Source organism: Sturnus vulgaris, chromosome 2 (genome assembly GCF_052056855.1).
Source record: "Sturnus vulgaris isolate bStuVul1 chromosome 2, bStuVul1.hap1, whole genome shotgun sequence".
Lineage (NCBI taxonomy): Eukaryota > Metazoa > Chordata > Aves > Passeriformes > Sturnidae > Sturnus > Sturnus vulgaris.
In genome coordinates, this window is record NC_142244.1 from 106435872 (window position 1) to 106451859 (window position 15988).

General features: G+C 52.7%; 2 protein-coding genes across 4 annotated transcripts in view; one reads left to right on the forward strand and one right to left on the reverse strand.

The window, feature by feature from the left end:
• Window positions 1-4143, forward strand: part of POLA1 (DNA polymerase alpha 1, catalytic subunit) — a 184013-nt gene extending 179870 nt beyond the window's left edge. For both annotated transcript variants that reach the window (XM_014879714.2, XM_014879716.2), the window contains exon 37: window positions 2867-4143. In XM_014879714.2, coding sequence (XP_014735200.2) covers window positions 2867-3039 — 173 coding nt within the window. In that variant the 3' untranslated portion in view covers window positions 3040-4143. The remainder of the gene's footprint in view (window positions 1-2866) is intronic.
• Window positions 4144-7849: 3706 nt separating this feature from the next.
• ARX (aristaless related homeobox) lies at window positions 7850-15673 on the reverse strand. Of its 2 annotated transcripts, XM_014879707.2 has the most exons (5): window positions 15448-15673; window positions 13657-14377; window positions 12332-12377; window positions 10072-10400; window positions 7850-9131 (listed from the first exon to the last, which is right to left on the reverse strand). In XM_014879707.2, the coding sequence occupies exons 1-5, from the start codon at window positions 15638-15640 to the stop codon at window positions 8891-8893; spliced, it is 1530 nt and encodes a 509-aa protein (XP_014735193.1). In that variant the 5' UTR covers window positions 15641-15673; the 3' UTR covers window positions 7850-8890. The 2 variants fall into 2 exon arrangements, with proteins under 2 accessions (XP_014735193.1, XP_088016465.1); XM_088160339.1 differs by lacking the exon at window positions 15448-15673 and having other exon boundaries at window positions 13657-14618.
• Between the last annotated feature and the right edge of the window lie 315 nt (window positions 15674-15988).

The following is a 15988-nucleotide window of genomic DNA, read 5'->3' on the forward strand; positions in this document are numbered from 1 at the left end:
TCCCGGCTCCCATTCTCTTATAATTGAAACTTAAAATTGGCCTCATTACTTCAACGAGGCCCCTCATATTTCTCCTTTATTTTTCAGTCCACCCTTTCCTGCCTGCCTCTACAAGGGTAATTGCATCTCAGAAATGTTTGAAGCATACTGTCAGAAAGGTTATTGTGTATAATTGGAGTTTAGATTTAATATTGGGGGGAGCTGGGAGCTCTGTTAGTGGGATGGCTGGAGCCCTGAAGCCTGAATTGGAGCTGTACATGGACCTGTATTTCTTCTGTTCCCTACTTTCAGCCCTGGTGTATTGTTTGCCTCAATGTTCTAATGATTAATGTGCCTTCCTGCTCTGTTCACATGTGCCAGCTGTTCGCATTGATGTATTTTACCTTGGTTCCTCCTGAGCTCCAGGAAGCTTTAAACTATTTTGGCCTAATTTTGAGGTATAAGGATGGTATTTTCCAGAGTTTCTTGGTATAAGGAGCATGGTTTGGCTAACGTGAGCAGTTGCAAGTGAACCCACTTACTGTATCATTAATCTTGAAAATACATGAACAACTGAGAGTTCAATTTGTGGCAAAGTGGGATTGGTGTTTTTATGGATGTGGTTAAGACAATTTTCAAGGTTTGTTTAGTTTAACCCTATATCCAAATACTTTCTGAATCGTTAAATGTGTTTATGCCATAGTGACTTGAGCCTGTTAATGAGCAGATTCACATAATCAAGCTTTTATTGTATTGGAGTTGTAGTTTAATGAAAATTCAGTTCTGTTAATAGACTTTAAGTCATTACTGTCTGTGTAACACTAAAAATGTGGTATCTTCAACAAGGCATCTTCCTCTCTTTGCTTACTGCCCAGACACAAAACTGAATGTGACAGCACAATACATAAGTTCTTCACAGCAATTCATGAAAGGTGCTTATCAGAGTGCTTTTAATCAATGTATTCACTTACTCAGACATTGTTAATTTAAATTTTAATTTAATTTTTAAAGAGTTGATAGCTTCATGCAGTGGAACTTTGTGAATAGCACTGAAAACTTAAGCAGGTGGCAATTTCTCAATAAAGCATTGCTATTTGTATTGTATCTAGAGCTAGTCTGCTAAGCTCATACTACAACATCTGAGGCTCTGCAGAAGTACTTGTAAATCCTCAGGGAGGAGAAATTCACAAACCTCAAAATTATAATAGCTTTTTCTGTCACCATGCCTCTCATCTCATGTAGCAGTCCTTGACTTAGTTGCTGAGATGAAGCTGTGTCTGATGGGACACCTTAATCTCAGTCACAGCACAGAGGTGAGTTGTCACAAAATGTCACAAAATTTTGTCCCTTATACAGAGACTCAAAAACCAGTGTCCCTCTCCCTGAAAACCTTTTCTTAAAAAACTCCACTGTTCTTAGAGACTATTGGTTTTTCATCTTAACTTGTGCTGTGGAGTAAAAGCTATTTGAGAAGGGATGGAGGTTCTTCTATTACCTGTTCAAAGGAGGGCTGTGAAGGTGTCAGGGAGAAGTGAGGCAACAGCTTTCAGGCAAAGCTAATGAGCAATAGAAGGATGGTTGCTCACAAGACACGTGCTTTATCCTCCATCTCAGTGGCTTCAAATCTTGAGCTGTAAGTACCTGTGCTGTGCTCTCCTAGTTCTGCTGGACCTGGAATCTCTCCAGTCTAAAAGCAGGGAAGCTGCCTGGGAGGGCACCTTGTTTTGCAGTGTATGTGCTCTCCACTGTTCCAAGGTGTAACTGCAGGAACAGGCTTTTGGGTAGGAGCTGGTGTTTCTAGAATGTGGAGTTGGTTGGGAAGTAGGAGCACAACTGTGCCAGATCTGCATCCACTTGGCATTGCTGTATAATAGAGTAGTAGAATATTTTGCTCTTTTAGTCTTTGTCCACTGCTTTTATAAAGGAAAAGCTGTACAGTCACCCAAACAAAATCCCTTGGGTTGTTTGTTTTTTTTTTTAAATGGCATAAAATTTAACAAAAAAAATTCCCAACAGAAATAGAACAGCTTGGTCTGTGCTGCTTAAATATGTACAGAGTCATGCACATGACTTTGCACACACATGAAGGTACAGGTGAGTAAATGTCTTGTCCTCCAGACGTATCTTACTGGGCATTGGGAGCCTCTTCATTCACGTGTCAGGTGAACATCTCCTGGTTAAGATACTGCAGATTCTGGAGATTCTCTCCATTTTAGTGTAAAGTAACATGGAATTCCCCTTGTTTGTGCTACTTCTCTTTTCCTTCCAGTGCTTCTGTAATGCTGAGGATTGTGATTCCCATTCTGCACACAAGGCGCATTTGAGAGCACACAAGACTGGTGATAAGTCTGTCCCAGGTTGTGCCAGTGCCAGTATTAATAGCGGGAATGAGGACATGAATTGTGATTTCCTTCACTTCTAAAGCCACCTTGGGGTGGAATTTGTCCCTACTTCCAACCCCTGGGGACTCTGGATAGTTCTCACTAAGTTAAGGCACCTGCCCCTGTTAAATGAGATCCTTTCAGAGTCAGCCCAGCTATTGTTTACTTTCTCTGCTGTGACTTAGTGAACTCCCATTTCACTCCAGCTAGATGATAAAACTGGACTAGAGGCGGCTTTTGCCAGTTTTCCCATTGCTCCTGTGCTGGTGGGGCTGAGGGAGCCTTGGCCCAGGTTCGCCATGGCCCCTCACCAGCTCCTACAGGAAAGGCAGGGAATGCAGCAGAACGTGGGAGAGCTTACCACAAATGTGCTCTTTGCTAAAACTACAGCATTCACCTCGTTTTAAAATACATTGATTCACAGTCTAATGAATGCAAAAATCCTGTCTTTTTGTGGTCATTTAATCCCTCTCTGTTTTTTGGGTTTTTCCCCTTTGTTCTTCTAGAGTATTTGAAGAAGAAGCAACTCAGGAGGGAAGTCTCTGAAGCCTACAAAAGACTGAAGAGCACCGTAGACAAATGCCTGTCCATGAGTGCCTACTCAGAAGTGAACCTCGGCAAACTCTTCACCGTCAGTATAGGAAGGTCTGTGGGAGAGTCCAGCAATGAAAGACAGTGATTGATTAAAAATGGAGGGAGGCTAGTCCCTTGTTTAACAGTAATGATCTCTTCAGCAATACTCTGTTTCAGTATGTACAATGATGTTTTAATAATCTTGTCTCTTTGGAGAAGGAAAAATGGGAGATGAAAACAGGATGTATGATTCTCATGGACATGAAGTATTCAAGGTGTTTTTAATCTTCCTTTCTGTTCTTCATTGAGAAACCAGGGTTATTAAAATATGGAGTAGTTGATTTTTGCAATATTTTTTGTTGTGTATTTAGACCTATGAGGGAAAAGGGGGTGGGGGAATTGCTGCTTTAATTGGATAATTCCCAGTGAGAGTTGCTGGAATGTAAGTGATCCTAGACTTTGCTCCAGGGTATTTACTAGAGGTGCTCTCAGGAAGAGAGGTTAGTAGAGGTCTCAGTAGGAGCACTAATGTTTTGCCTTTTCACGGTTTATCTTCTTCCTGATCATAAACATACCAATTAAAAACAATACTAAACCTAAATGCATTTAAATGTCCTATTACCTTCTGAACAGAGGTAGGGATGCTTTACTTTGAAATTCATTAAAGAATGACTGAAACCTGGAGGTGCTAAAAATAGGGACCATTTTTTTATTAGGAGTCTTTCCAAGCATCTTTAAGCACAGTATTTTGCCACATTGAAAATTTCTGTGTGGATGTAAAGACCAAAAAGGATGAACAAAACCCGTTTCACACATACAGAGGATATAAATGTGTTTCATTTCAAAGTATTTGAAAGTAAGCAATTGATAGGGAAAAATATTTTTGGGATGGTATTGTAACCAATAACAGGGGAATGGAAAGCAGCAAATCATAGTTACTGTTCTGTAATAATTACTGTGTTGGAGGTTTTACAGTTTTTACAAACAAATTGTATTTTTCATTTATTTCTAATAAAATGACAAGTAGATACGACAAGAGAATAAATTTGGTACATGCTTTTGTACACAAAATATTGTACTGTGTTCACTGTTAAGTTCACAATGTGATATATTAATGTAAGGTTATAAAAATTTGTTTTTAAATCTTAAACAGTATAAAATGTAAAGTTTTTTCACACTTGAAAAAATAAAGTTTTCTAGTAAAAGAGAATTTGATTCTATGATCTGATGCCTGAAAATAGTCCATGCTTGATCATATTGCTCTGGACTTTTCCTGGTCTTACAGAATTGCTCGTGTATCTGTTTCTAGGATGAACACCCATTAACAAATGGATCTTAAAGAAAAAGTAAGAGGATTAGCATAAACGTGTTGGACACTGTAGGGATACATGTGTCTGTGTTCAGAGTATTTTATGACATTCATTTGCCCCCATTTGGAAGAGGCTGTGTGTCAGTATGGGTAGTGTCCATTTGAATATGCCTAAATAACACAATCATCTTCCCCTAGCAACTTTTGGAACTAAACCCTTTCATTTCTGCTCACATGGAATCACTACAGTGAAAAATGGAACCTCTGCATCTCTCGTGTTGTCCCACCCTGGTGAGCTATCAGTCCTTCCCAATATGTTCAGTTGGGTTAATACTGCAAAACAGACTTTATTTGGAGTCTCGTCATGGAAAGAAGGTGTTGCTGCCAAGATGACGTATTGAAGTTGCAGAACTTCAAAAGATCCTGGTTTCTTGTAATTTCATGCAGGAATTTTTAGATTTTTTGTGTCCAGCCCAATTAGGATTATGAAGATATTACTGATATTAACTGGATAGAATGCCTTAGGAAAGTGAAAAGTGTGACCTTCTCCTCCAAACATTAGGTATACAAATAAAATGGATAGATATGGCATAACCTGACCCTGTGGCACTTGTATGTATCTGTATAATTACAGCTGAAGAGCCTGTTAATTTGCAAGTTTAGGGATGTTTAGATTAAATGAGAGTGTTGTGGAATGAGTGTGTAGGGTGCAGCAGCAGAGTGGCCCTGCGAGGGGCTGTTCCCCCCACACACCGAGGTGGAGGAGCCCGGAGGGGCACAGCCCAAAGCCCCCACCAACCCCAGCCAGCCACACTCCGGGAGGGTTGAGGATGGGAAATGAGGCTTTTACCCCGAATGGAAGCTTTTTTTGATTCCTCTCAGCAAAGCTGGTCAGATCAGAGCTGAAGTCTTGGCAAGGAGTAAACTGGATTTTTTTTCCCCTCCCCACTCCCTCTCTAATCAGCTCTGGGCACCGTGCCTTGTCTTGGCCCCTCAGAAAGGCTGGGAAATGCAAAATCATCTTTATAGCATTTAATATTAAATGGAGCTGGTAAACGCTGCGCTGTAAATAATTTGGGAAAGACTGAAGTTCGGAGGTTTGCATTCCGAGGCTGGTCTGGCCTGAATCGCTTTCCCTTCCTTTTCCTCCTCGTATCCCCCTCCCCCACCAGTGCTGTTAAAATTAAGGTTTGTGTTTATTTGTATTTATTTGCAGTTGGGGAAGAGGAGTGTTGATATATGGAGCCGGTGGCCAGGTTTCGCTGATGACATATGCGATATGAAAAAGAATTCCCATCCGCAAACACGGTGGCTGCTGTGCCAAAATCCCTCTTTTCGCCGCCAAAGGCAGTTTTCTAAGGCCGAAGCGGAGCACATCTTCCCCTTCGAATCCATCCCTGTCTTCTGCAGGGCACCTTAAATGTGCCTTAATTGAATAGTTCTCCCTCACCCTCCTTATAGCAGTTTAATAGATTAACTCATCTGTGCCAGCTTCAAATTTCAGATTAAAATTCCTTCATCCCGAAGGCAGCATTATCAGGTTGTTGGAGGCTGTTTTCAAACCTTGGTTTTGAATAGCAGCGGCTCTGCATTAATTTAACCACTAAGCTAATAAGTAGGTTTCGTTTTGTTATGCTAAGCTTTATTGCTTTTCTTTTGATCAGAATGGTGTTGTTGAGCAAAGCAGCAGACAAGGCATTCTTTGATGAGGGAATTAGCGCTCTATTCTTCCTCTATTATTCATAGCACAGTGGAATATGTAAGTACCTGAGGGTGTCAAAGGAGAGCAGGCTCTATTGCAAAGTGTTCGCCTTGTTTCTCTCAATAGCTGACTATGAGATGATAAACCGCTTAATACACTGCACTAATTGGATGAGAGCAAAAAGAGATGGGAATTAAGGCACGGCGAAAGGAGAAAGTGCTACCAGCCTTCATTCACTCTTTCACCACTTTAACAGCACCAAAGGAGGCACAAGCTTTCTATAAGCAGACTAGGGGTTTTGTGCGGAGATAAAATGAACCTGTTAGTGGATTCAGGTAATACACTAATTATTGCACAGTATAAATACCACTACTGGTTTTATAACACGGAGGTAAACTTCTTTTGAGAAGGTTATAGGATTGCTTGGCAGCAGTATAGATCCTAATAAGGGACCAGAGTAATAACCCCCTGGATTAACAAAATTGCTGCTTGCAGAAGTATGATTCGGGCTTTTACGAAGATTTCAGCAGAATGAATAAAAATGACTGAATGACATTTCTTAATGCCTAATGGCTTGATAATGATTCCCTTTTCTTTGAGGCAAAAATGTATATTTCAGACTGCACTGTTAATAACGTCCAAGGAACAAGCCTTATTTTTCCCATAAATTTTTTTTTTTGCGCCTATGGTGGGTTTTTAGGACTCAAAAATACGGCTGGGGGCGGGCGGGGTTGGGGGTGTGGGATATGAAATGCCGTGAGTGGAGGGGGGAGCTGCGGGGAAGGGTCGCGGCGGGTTCCCACGCGTGGTGCTCGCTCCAGCGGCGCTTCCCGGGCGGTGGCTCCGGGAGCCGGGGCCGCCCCGCCGGGCCCCCTCGGTGTCCCCGTGGGTTCTTCTCCGGCCGCTGTGGAGCGCTGCCGCAATTAAACCAAATCACCCCAAAAAAAGAACCCCACACCCCAGCACTCCGACGGCCCGTCCAGGGGCCGGGGCTTGGTCGGGGGGAGCAGGAGTCACCAGGGCCAGGGAAGGGCCGCGGGCAGTGCGGCCGGGGGGCTTCCCGCTTTTCCTGCTCCGAGGGAGAGGCGAACGGGAGCGCTGCGCCCTCCCCCCGCCCCCCCCCCCCCAAAAAAAATAAAAAAAAAGAAAAAAAAACCTAATAAAAATAAAAATAAAAATAAAAATAAAAATAAAAATAAAAATAAAAAATAATAATATTTTTTTAAAAATAAGAAACAAAAAACAAACGAGGAAGAAAGCCACCCGGGGTTAATAAAGGAAAAGGGAAGAAACGGAAGTTCACCTCGAGGAGAACGAAGGGGCAGGCGCAGAGAAACTTTTGTGACCCCAAAGGTGCGGGGGCGGCCAAGCGTTCCCCAAAATTCCAGATTTTCCCCCCGCCCACGCCACCTTCGGCAACAGCAGAGCCTGGGGCTGTCCCATCCCCACGCATGGGGCGGCTCCCCGCCTGTGGGGTCGCTGGCACCAAGAGACGCCCCCAGAGCAGCCCGGGCTGGGGAGCTGGGGGGACACGGCACGGTGCCCCCGGCAGAGCTCGGACAGGTACGGCCGGGGGTGCCCCACCCGACCTCGCCATCCGCAAATCCCCTCGCAAGCCGGGCTGCCGGCACCTCGCTTCCCCGCCGCGCCCGCCCCGGCCGCCGCCGCACCCCGAGCCGCGGGCGGGTCCCGGCGCTGAGGCTGGCGGGGCTCAGCCCAGCAGCGCAGCTGGCCCCACAGCCCCCGCAAGGACCGGGCTCTGCCTTTTTCTTTTGATCCTTTTTCTTTTTTTCTTTTTTTTTTTTTTTTTTGTTAAACATATATTTTTGTTTATTTTCTGAACGTGGCACTTCTCCACCGGATGGCAAGGAAAAGTGTTAACAATAACGACATTACACGAAAAAGTACTGTACCATCGCCTCTTGAGGGTTTCAGAAACCTCTACAGTTAATAAGTTAAATAAAGAGTTTGTACATAAATATTTGTCTAGGAACCCTATTATATCTACAACACAGTAAGAATCTACAGAATGACAAACTTTTACAACACTACACTGAGTGCAATTGTTTTATAACTTTTCAAATATACAAAGCTCTGTTCTTTTTTATAACAATGGTATGTACAGAATCAATAATCACAGTTTAGTGACTTAAACAGTCCATATTCTAGCAGTGTATTTCCCTTTGGTTTGATATAAAAACCTTGGTTGGTGTAGTGATAAAGAATATAACAAGAAAAAGATATACCCTTTCCCCTAAGTGCACTGGTTATCTTACAGCATCAAATTTACTTTCAGTCTGCACTGGCAGCATCCTTGGTTAGCATATGCAGCTCGTTGCAACATGTAAAATAGTTCTCCAGCGCTTCTAACTGACCAACTTAACATCCTAGGATGTTATTTTAAGAAGATGTGGGTAGCTTTCCCCCTCTCTTAGTTTATCTATTGTTTTTTTTTTCACTTTCGTAATTACAATTCTATTTCTTTCTCTTTTTTTTCTTGCCAGATAAACAGAAGGAAAAATATTTAGTGTATGAAACGCTAATACATAGTAACTTTTATTAGGGCTTTTTCTTTTTTTGCTTTTTTTTTTCTACTTTTTCCCCCCGCTAATGTTCACAGAGGAAATGGACACGTCGTACATTTAAGAAATGTACCAGCCAAGGAGTTACTTATGCAGGAGGTTTTAAGTGTCGTTTCACTCGTGTGAGGGCTGATGCAAGAAGCATTCGCTTTCTCCAAGTTCCTAACTTGAGAACCTACTACAGACTCAGCTGCTGGTCCTCTTTTCTTAAAAAATCATTATTATTTTTCCCCCCGTTTGGTCTTGATTCATGCTGTCTGAGGTGACCTTTATTGATTCGCGTTTTTACTCTCCTCTCCCTCTCTCTTTTTTCTCTCCCCCCTAAAAAAAACCTAACCCGCACCCCGCGGACGGCAGCCGTGCCTTAGCACACCTCTTTCCCCGTGCTGCTCCCGGGGAGGATGTTGAGCTGGGTGAGCTGGGCGGCGTGTTCCTTGGCCTTCAGCCGCAGGGCGGCGATGCTGGATGCCCGCCGGTCGGCGGCGGCACTGGCCGGGTCCCCCAGCCCCGCCGAGCCCACCGCGCCCTCGGCGGCCGGCGCCGGCTGCCGCAGCAGGGCCGCGGCGCTGGAGGCGCTGCCCAGGGGGGACATAGTGGAAAAGAGCCTGCAAGAGAAGCACAGACGGCCGTCACCGCCGCGCCGGGGACCGCCGGCCCCGCACGGCCCCGCTCGCCTCTTTCCCACCGAGCGCGGACGCGACGGGACAGAGACCCGCTGAAAATACCCCACGCCGGGCGGGCAAATGATTTTTTCGGGGAAGAAAAAAAAGGGAGGAAAAATCGCTGAGCCTGGTGTCCCCGATTTGGCACAGGCAATGGCCGGGGGTTGCAGCCAGCAGGGACGGAGATGCGCGGGGGGAATCCCCCGGTCGTGGGCAGGCAGCGCTCGGTCCCCCCGTTCCCGGACCCGTCCGCGCTCCACCTGCCCCGGCTCCGCGAGCAGCGCTGCCGGAGCCGCCCGGCGCTGCCTGCACTTCGCCCGCGGCTCCCGCGGGAGCTCGTCCCGACGCGAACCTATGGAAGCTCAGCCCCACTCATGCCAGCGGCTAAAAATCTGCCCGTGACGGTCCCCCCGTGGCCGAAGTGGCTCACGGCGCCCGGGATGTCGCGGCTTGTGTTCATCCCGAATGGCCAAATACCAGCAACCCCCGCCCCGAGCAAAGCAGAGGCCACGCGTGCACGTAGGGAAACCCGCACGGGTTTCATTTCTGCGTGGGAGCGCCGCTTTCCGCGGGCCTGCCCCTCGGGGGCCCGCCCGGCCTCCCGCCACCGCCGCGGCCCGGCCGCCCCCACGGGGAACCCGCGGCCGCGCGGGGGGCGGGCGGGGGAGCCGCCCCCGCCCAATGAGCGGCCGCGGCGGAAGCACGTGACCGGCGCGGCGCCCAATCGGCGCCGGCTGTGAGGCGCTCCAAGTTCGAACGCCGGGGCGGCCGCGCGCGGCGGGTCCCGCGTGGGGCCAGAATTCCTCCGCGCGCGCGGCCCCACGCGCGATTCCCGCGCCCCCTCAGGACCCCCCGGTGGCGGTGGCGCGAGGGCGGGCGGTACCTGCCGAAGGCGGGGCTGATGAAGGCGGGGTGGCGGAACACGGCCGCGCCCAGGAAGGTGCCGAGGCCGAGCGGGGTCCCGCCGGGGGGCAGCGCCGCGGAGCCGGGGGGCGGCGGCGGCAGGCTGGGGAAGGCGGCGGCCGCGGCGGCGGCGGCGGTCCAGGCGGAGTCTAGAGCTGGGTGATGAGGAGGGAAAGGACTAGCATCAAGGTATGGACTGAGGGGGTGAGTTGCTGACAGGGGACCAGGGAAAGGCAAACCTGGGGGGTGTGTCTGAGCCCCAGCCTTTTCCCTCTTCCGCCACTTAGCCCTACGGTTCTGGAACCATACCTGAAAGCCAAAAGAAAAACCGGTTTTAATAACGCCTGCCCGCGCCCTCGGAGCGGCGAGCCCCTTCAGGAGCCCCGCACCGGGCCCACGGCGACCGATCCTCCGCCGCCCCCGAAACGGGATCACCCCAAAAGGGGCCGGCCCGCGGGGGCCACGTGTGCCGCTGCCCCGGGCCGTGCCGACCCACGCCGGGGGCGGACACGCGGCTTTCGGTGACACCCCCGGGCACGCCGCGGGCTCTGGCTCCCGGAGGGGCGCAGCAGCTCGACACCCCCCGCACAGCTTCGCGGCAGGTCGGCGGTGCGGGCAGAGATCGGAGCGGGAGACGGCTCCCGCTGCGCTGGAGCAGCGGCATTACGATTTCCCAAGGGAACTATGCGGGAATTATTCTGCACTCACAGCCACACCGTTACTTTTTTTTTTTTCCCGTTAAAGAGCATCTTTACAAATTATATCGTTTGGGGATAGTAGATTTTTTTTCCTTCAGATTTAAAGAGAGGGGGAAAAGTCGTAATTTTATTGACGTCTGAAACGAAATAATTTGTGAGGCAACCAAAGCAGCAAATATAGATTTCAAGGCTGCCCTTTTAAGATCTATATTATGAAAGTTAGTTAGGATGTCATGGCACTGCCGTCCTTTCTCTCTTTTACCCCTGCCACAAAGCAAAAATCATAAAATAAAACTGCTTAAAGCAGGAGAGAGGTAGAGGAAAATAAACTGCATTTCAAAGAAAAAGAAAATATTCCCTTAATAACCAAGAGTGGGGCCATCACATGCACCTACAGACACTTTGAGAGACAGACGTTTGTAAATCTTTTGGGGCAGGTGTGGGCAGAGTTTTTCCTGTTATGCTCGGCTTGGTAAGCTCAGTATGAGACCATTCTTTCCGGGAAGGCAGAAAGGCAGCAGCGCTGCGAGTCTCTCCGTACAGTTGTTCAGCGGGGATTGATCTCCACGCCTGCCTATCTGGGTACCCACGACGGAGAGGCATTGTGTTCATGCAGAAGGCAACAGCCTGGCACGGAGGGAGAGTCTCTCCTCGCTAAAACTCAATTAGCAAGCTGTCCTCGCTACAATTCCCCCTTATTGAATTAATAAGTCTGAGTACACCCAAAGGTAAACGAAGGGACTCTCATAATTCATATTCACTTAATTACATCTTCTGCCATGAATAGAGGAGAAAGAAAGGGGGTGTCTTTCTGTTAAAAAAGTTATTTAACTTTCCCACGACTTGTTCCCCTGAGCTGAAAATACTGATTTGCTGTCACATCTCTGTTTGACAATGGAGAAATGTGTCAACAGAAAGGAGGGGACAAATCTCATCATTAGCCCCTCTAATGCAAGAAGCTGTTGTGTATTAAATGAGCCATATGGAATTTATTATGCTTTATCAGCGCCCGATTTTAACTGTAAAGTGATTTGCTCAGCTTCAAACCCAGAGACATCTGTTTTCTGTTGGCAATCAGGGCATCCCAATGTTTATCGTCTCTTTGGTTATGAGACCCGGGTTGGGAAATGCACTCTGGTATGGGGCGGCAAACACCTTTAATAGCATTGCACTCACTCACTATTAGATCAATGCAGGCTTATTGCTATCAAAAATGGGAAATCAAATAGCATTAGCCAGCTCCTTGTGCAGGCGGAGAGGAAATCAAACAACATTTCGCCTTCAAATGGCCCTGTTTGTTCTAGCACTAAGTGGGCTTTTATGAAGCCCGATTGGAGATTTGATGGCAGCCAAATACCCGACTTGCGGCCGAGCGGGTTTCTAACAACCGAAACGGGAGCCCTGAGTTTTAATCACACGGGGATTCGCCAACCGATGGCTCGGCCCTGGCGGGGCCGGGGCGCCGCCGAGGAGGGTCGGGCCACCCTTCCCCTGCGCGCCGCCGAGGGACGCGCCGGTCCCGGTCCCGCCGCTGCCACTCACCTGCACTCGGGCTTCTGTCAGATCGAGCCTCATGGCCAGCTCCTCCCTGGGGGAGACACAGACGCTGCCGTCAGCCCGGGGCACCTCGAGTCGCCCGCGCCCGAAATGCCGGTGCCCAAGGCGAGCGGGGCCGGGCCGCGGGCGAAGACCGCCTGTCGCCGCCCTCGGCCCGGCTCCGGACCGCCAAGCTGGGCGCCTCTCAGGACTCTAGGGTTTTGGCATGCCCTCCCCGCCACTCCCCAAATTCGGCCGGTTCTAGCCGCAGCTGCCGTGTGAGGGACGGCAGCCGGGAAGCTCCACACGGAGGTTCACATTGCCACAATTAAAGCAAATCGGAAAAGACTAAGGCACTGGAAAATGTCTCATCAACTCCGTGTCCCAGACAGGAGCATTCCCAGCGTAACTGGGACCCTGCCGCGGCCGGAGCCCCGCGCCTTCAGGGCGTGAAAAACCCTGGAGCAAAACCCAAAGGGGTAAAAAAAACACCAACGAAAAATGTGCTGTATGTCCATACACAGCCCGGACAGCCGCTCCCGGAGCCGGGGCCCGGCAGCGCCCCGAGGTGAGCCTCGCGGGCGATGCGCGGCTCCGAGATCCAGGGAAAAAAACCGCCCCCGTGAACACTCCTGTTCCAACGCTACCTCCGACGCCCCAGCCCCCGGAAAAACAAACGAGAAACCGGGAGGATCTTCGTTATCGAAAAGTGCGACTCTGGGGACTCGACTCCCTTCAAGCCTTAAGGCGGGAGTGGTTTGCTGCAATTTTCGGGCAGCGCTGGGAGAGCGCTGGCGGCTCTGCCTCTCTCCCTCCTGCACTTCCCGCAGGGGAGCCGCTGGCCAGACCTGCCACCACCTAGCTCCCATTTTCAACGAGAAAATGTCCCCGGAAAATGCGGATAGAGCCGGGCTGGGCCCCGCCGGGCTCCTTGGGGGCAACTCCGGGCACCTAGAGGCCCCGACGTGCCGGGCTGGTATTTTTAGGCAGCGGCGCTTTGATCTCTGCTGCTGCCGGGGCTTCCCCGGGCCGGGCTCCAGCCCACGAGCAGCGCGTAACTGATCCCGGCACGGCCGCGGTGAGAGAAGGGGTGGGCAGCGGATAAAAATAGCCCCCGGCGGTGGCCTTCAGGCGGCCTGCCCGGGCTCTACCGGCCCTGGGTCCCCCCCGGAGCCCGGCCCTGTTCCCCGTCTCATCTCTGCCCGGGAGTGCCCGAGGCAGGATTCACCGCCGAGAGCGGTTTGGAGGCGGGGGTGAAGCACGCTGCGGCCCCGTCCCGTCCCCCCGGGATTCGCTCACTCCGCGCTCGGCCGGAGCCCCGGCGCCGGTACCTGGTGAAGACGTCGGGGTAGTGGGTTTTCTGGAAGGCCCTCTCCAGCTCCTCCAGCTGGTAGCTAGTGAAGGTGGTACGATAGCGGCGCTGCTTCCTCTTGAGCAGCCCCTCCTCGGAGTCGCTGCCAGCCGAGAGGCAGACGCTCTCCTCGCCGTCCTTGCCCTCGCCGTCCTCGGGGTGCAGCAGCAGCTCCTCCTTGGGGGACAGATCCCCGCCCTCCGCCCCGGGGGCCGCGGTGGCACCCCGGCGGGCATCCTTCAGCAGCCCCCCGCCGTCCTCGCCCAGCAGCTCCTCCTCCTCATCGTCCTCCAGCTCCTCTTCCTCCTCGTCCTCCTCCTCTTCCAGCATCTCTTCGTCCTCTTCCTCCTCTTCCTCCTCCGCGGCCGGCGCGGCAGGGCCCGGCCGTTCCTCGACGTGCACGGTGGGGCTGCCCAGCTCGTCCCTGGCGGGCGGCGGCGCCACGAAGGGCGCGTTCTCACGGTAGCTTTTGCTGCGGCTGATGCTGACCTGGGGCGCTTGGCTGATCTTCAGCGTGTCCCACGGGGCGGCGGCGGGCACGGGGCCCGCGCCCCCCTCCGGTCGCCCCTCCGGCCGGTCCCCCCGCGGCCCCGCCGCCCGCGGCGGCAGCAGCCGGCCCCCGCCAGGCCCGTAGAGCCGGCGCAGTTTGGGAGGAAGGTGCAGCTCGGCCGGCTCGAAGGGGGGACTGCCCTTAGGGGACCCTGAGCCATGAAAGTGGCGTAGACGGCCGCAGCAGTCGGACGGAGCGGGCAGGCGTGGTGGGGAGAAGGGTGCGGAGGAAAGAAAGAAAGGAAGGAAGAGAGAAGGAGAGACACGGTCAGTAGGAGCTGTGCGAATAGAGCCCAGTCCCTCAGCCATCCTTCGTGCACGAGTTTCCACCCCTACTCTGTCCCTCAGGCCGGCCATGACCCGCGCCGCTGCTCCCAGCCTGGGAAGAAATTCCTCCCGGCCGCTGAGTCCGGCCCAGCGCCCCATTCAGGGCCGGGACAGGCTGCGGGAGCTCTGGCAGCCCCGGGCCTGGGCCGGCACGTCTCCGACAGCGGTCAGCACCGGACCCCATCCCACATGGCGGGGCAGCGCTGGTCCCATCGCGTCCGCCCGGCGGCCCCGGATTCCTCCGCTGGCTTTTTTTTTTGTTTTGTTCCCCTCCTCCTATAACCTTTCCCCCCTCTCCCCAAGTCTGGTTTTGGCTTTGGAGAAAAGAATCCCGCTCGCCGGTGTACGCCGGGAAAAGCGGGAGCGAGGCCGCCCAAGGGAGCTGCCCATCCGCGCTCCCCGCGGCTCCGGAGGGGGCTGCTCCCAACTTGGGGCGGGGGGCGGCGGCTGCCGGGGCCCGTTATCACCGCCCGGGCTGCTACCGGGCGCGGCCCCGGCTCGCTCGCTGAAACCCGTTACAGGTTTAATGCGAACGGGCGAGGCTTTCCCCTACGCAGATCACATCTCGTACCGATTTATTCTGGCTTTAAAAATTACACCTATATCGAAAGCAAGAGCAGCCTAAAGCGCCGGTACCCGACCCTCAGGGAAAGAATTGTGACGAATTCCGGGCACGGCTCCGGCCGCGCTTCCTGGCAGCAGAGCAGCTGCTAACGAGCACGGTAACGGGATAACAGCGACCGCGGCTCCGAGGCGGCGCCGGCCGTGCGGTGCAGGCGGGGAGTGGGACAGAGGCCGAGCTGCAGGCTGTGCAGGGAAGGGGGGGCACAAAGCCGGGCCTGCCCGACGCCGGGGAAAAGGGACGAGACGAGAGGGATGGGATGGTGGGGCTTACCTTGCGCGGCCTTGTCGGTGTCGGGACGGGCGGCGATGGCAGGCAGGGTGGGTGCGGTACCGAGCAGCCGCACCTTGCAGGGGCTCCGCCGGCCCAGGATGCTGTCGATGCAGTAGGAGGACAGCAAAGTTGGCGATTTACTTTTGCACTCGGGGCGCTCGGCGCAGCTCTCCTCCGGGTAAGGGCCGCTCATGGCGGCGGCAGCGGGGCCGAGCCGTGGGGCCGGGGCGGGAGCGGCGGCGCGGACGCCCCCGCGGCGCTGCCCGGTGCCGCCGGGACGCCCGTCACGGGGGGAGTGAGCGGCGGCCGCGGCGCTCTTGAGTCCCCTCGGCTCCACGTGCGGGCAGCCGCCCCCTGATTGGCTCCCGCCGGAGGCCGGGCGGCCGCCGACAGACGGCGCCCGGCAAAGCCCGGCTCGGACCGCCCCGGATCGGCGCCCGCCCCGAGTCGCCGCGCTGCCCCCCGCCCCGCCCCTCCCGCCACGCTCCACCCCCGCTCCGTGGGGGCGGTGGCCGGCGGAGACCCGCTCGGGGGAGCCGTC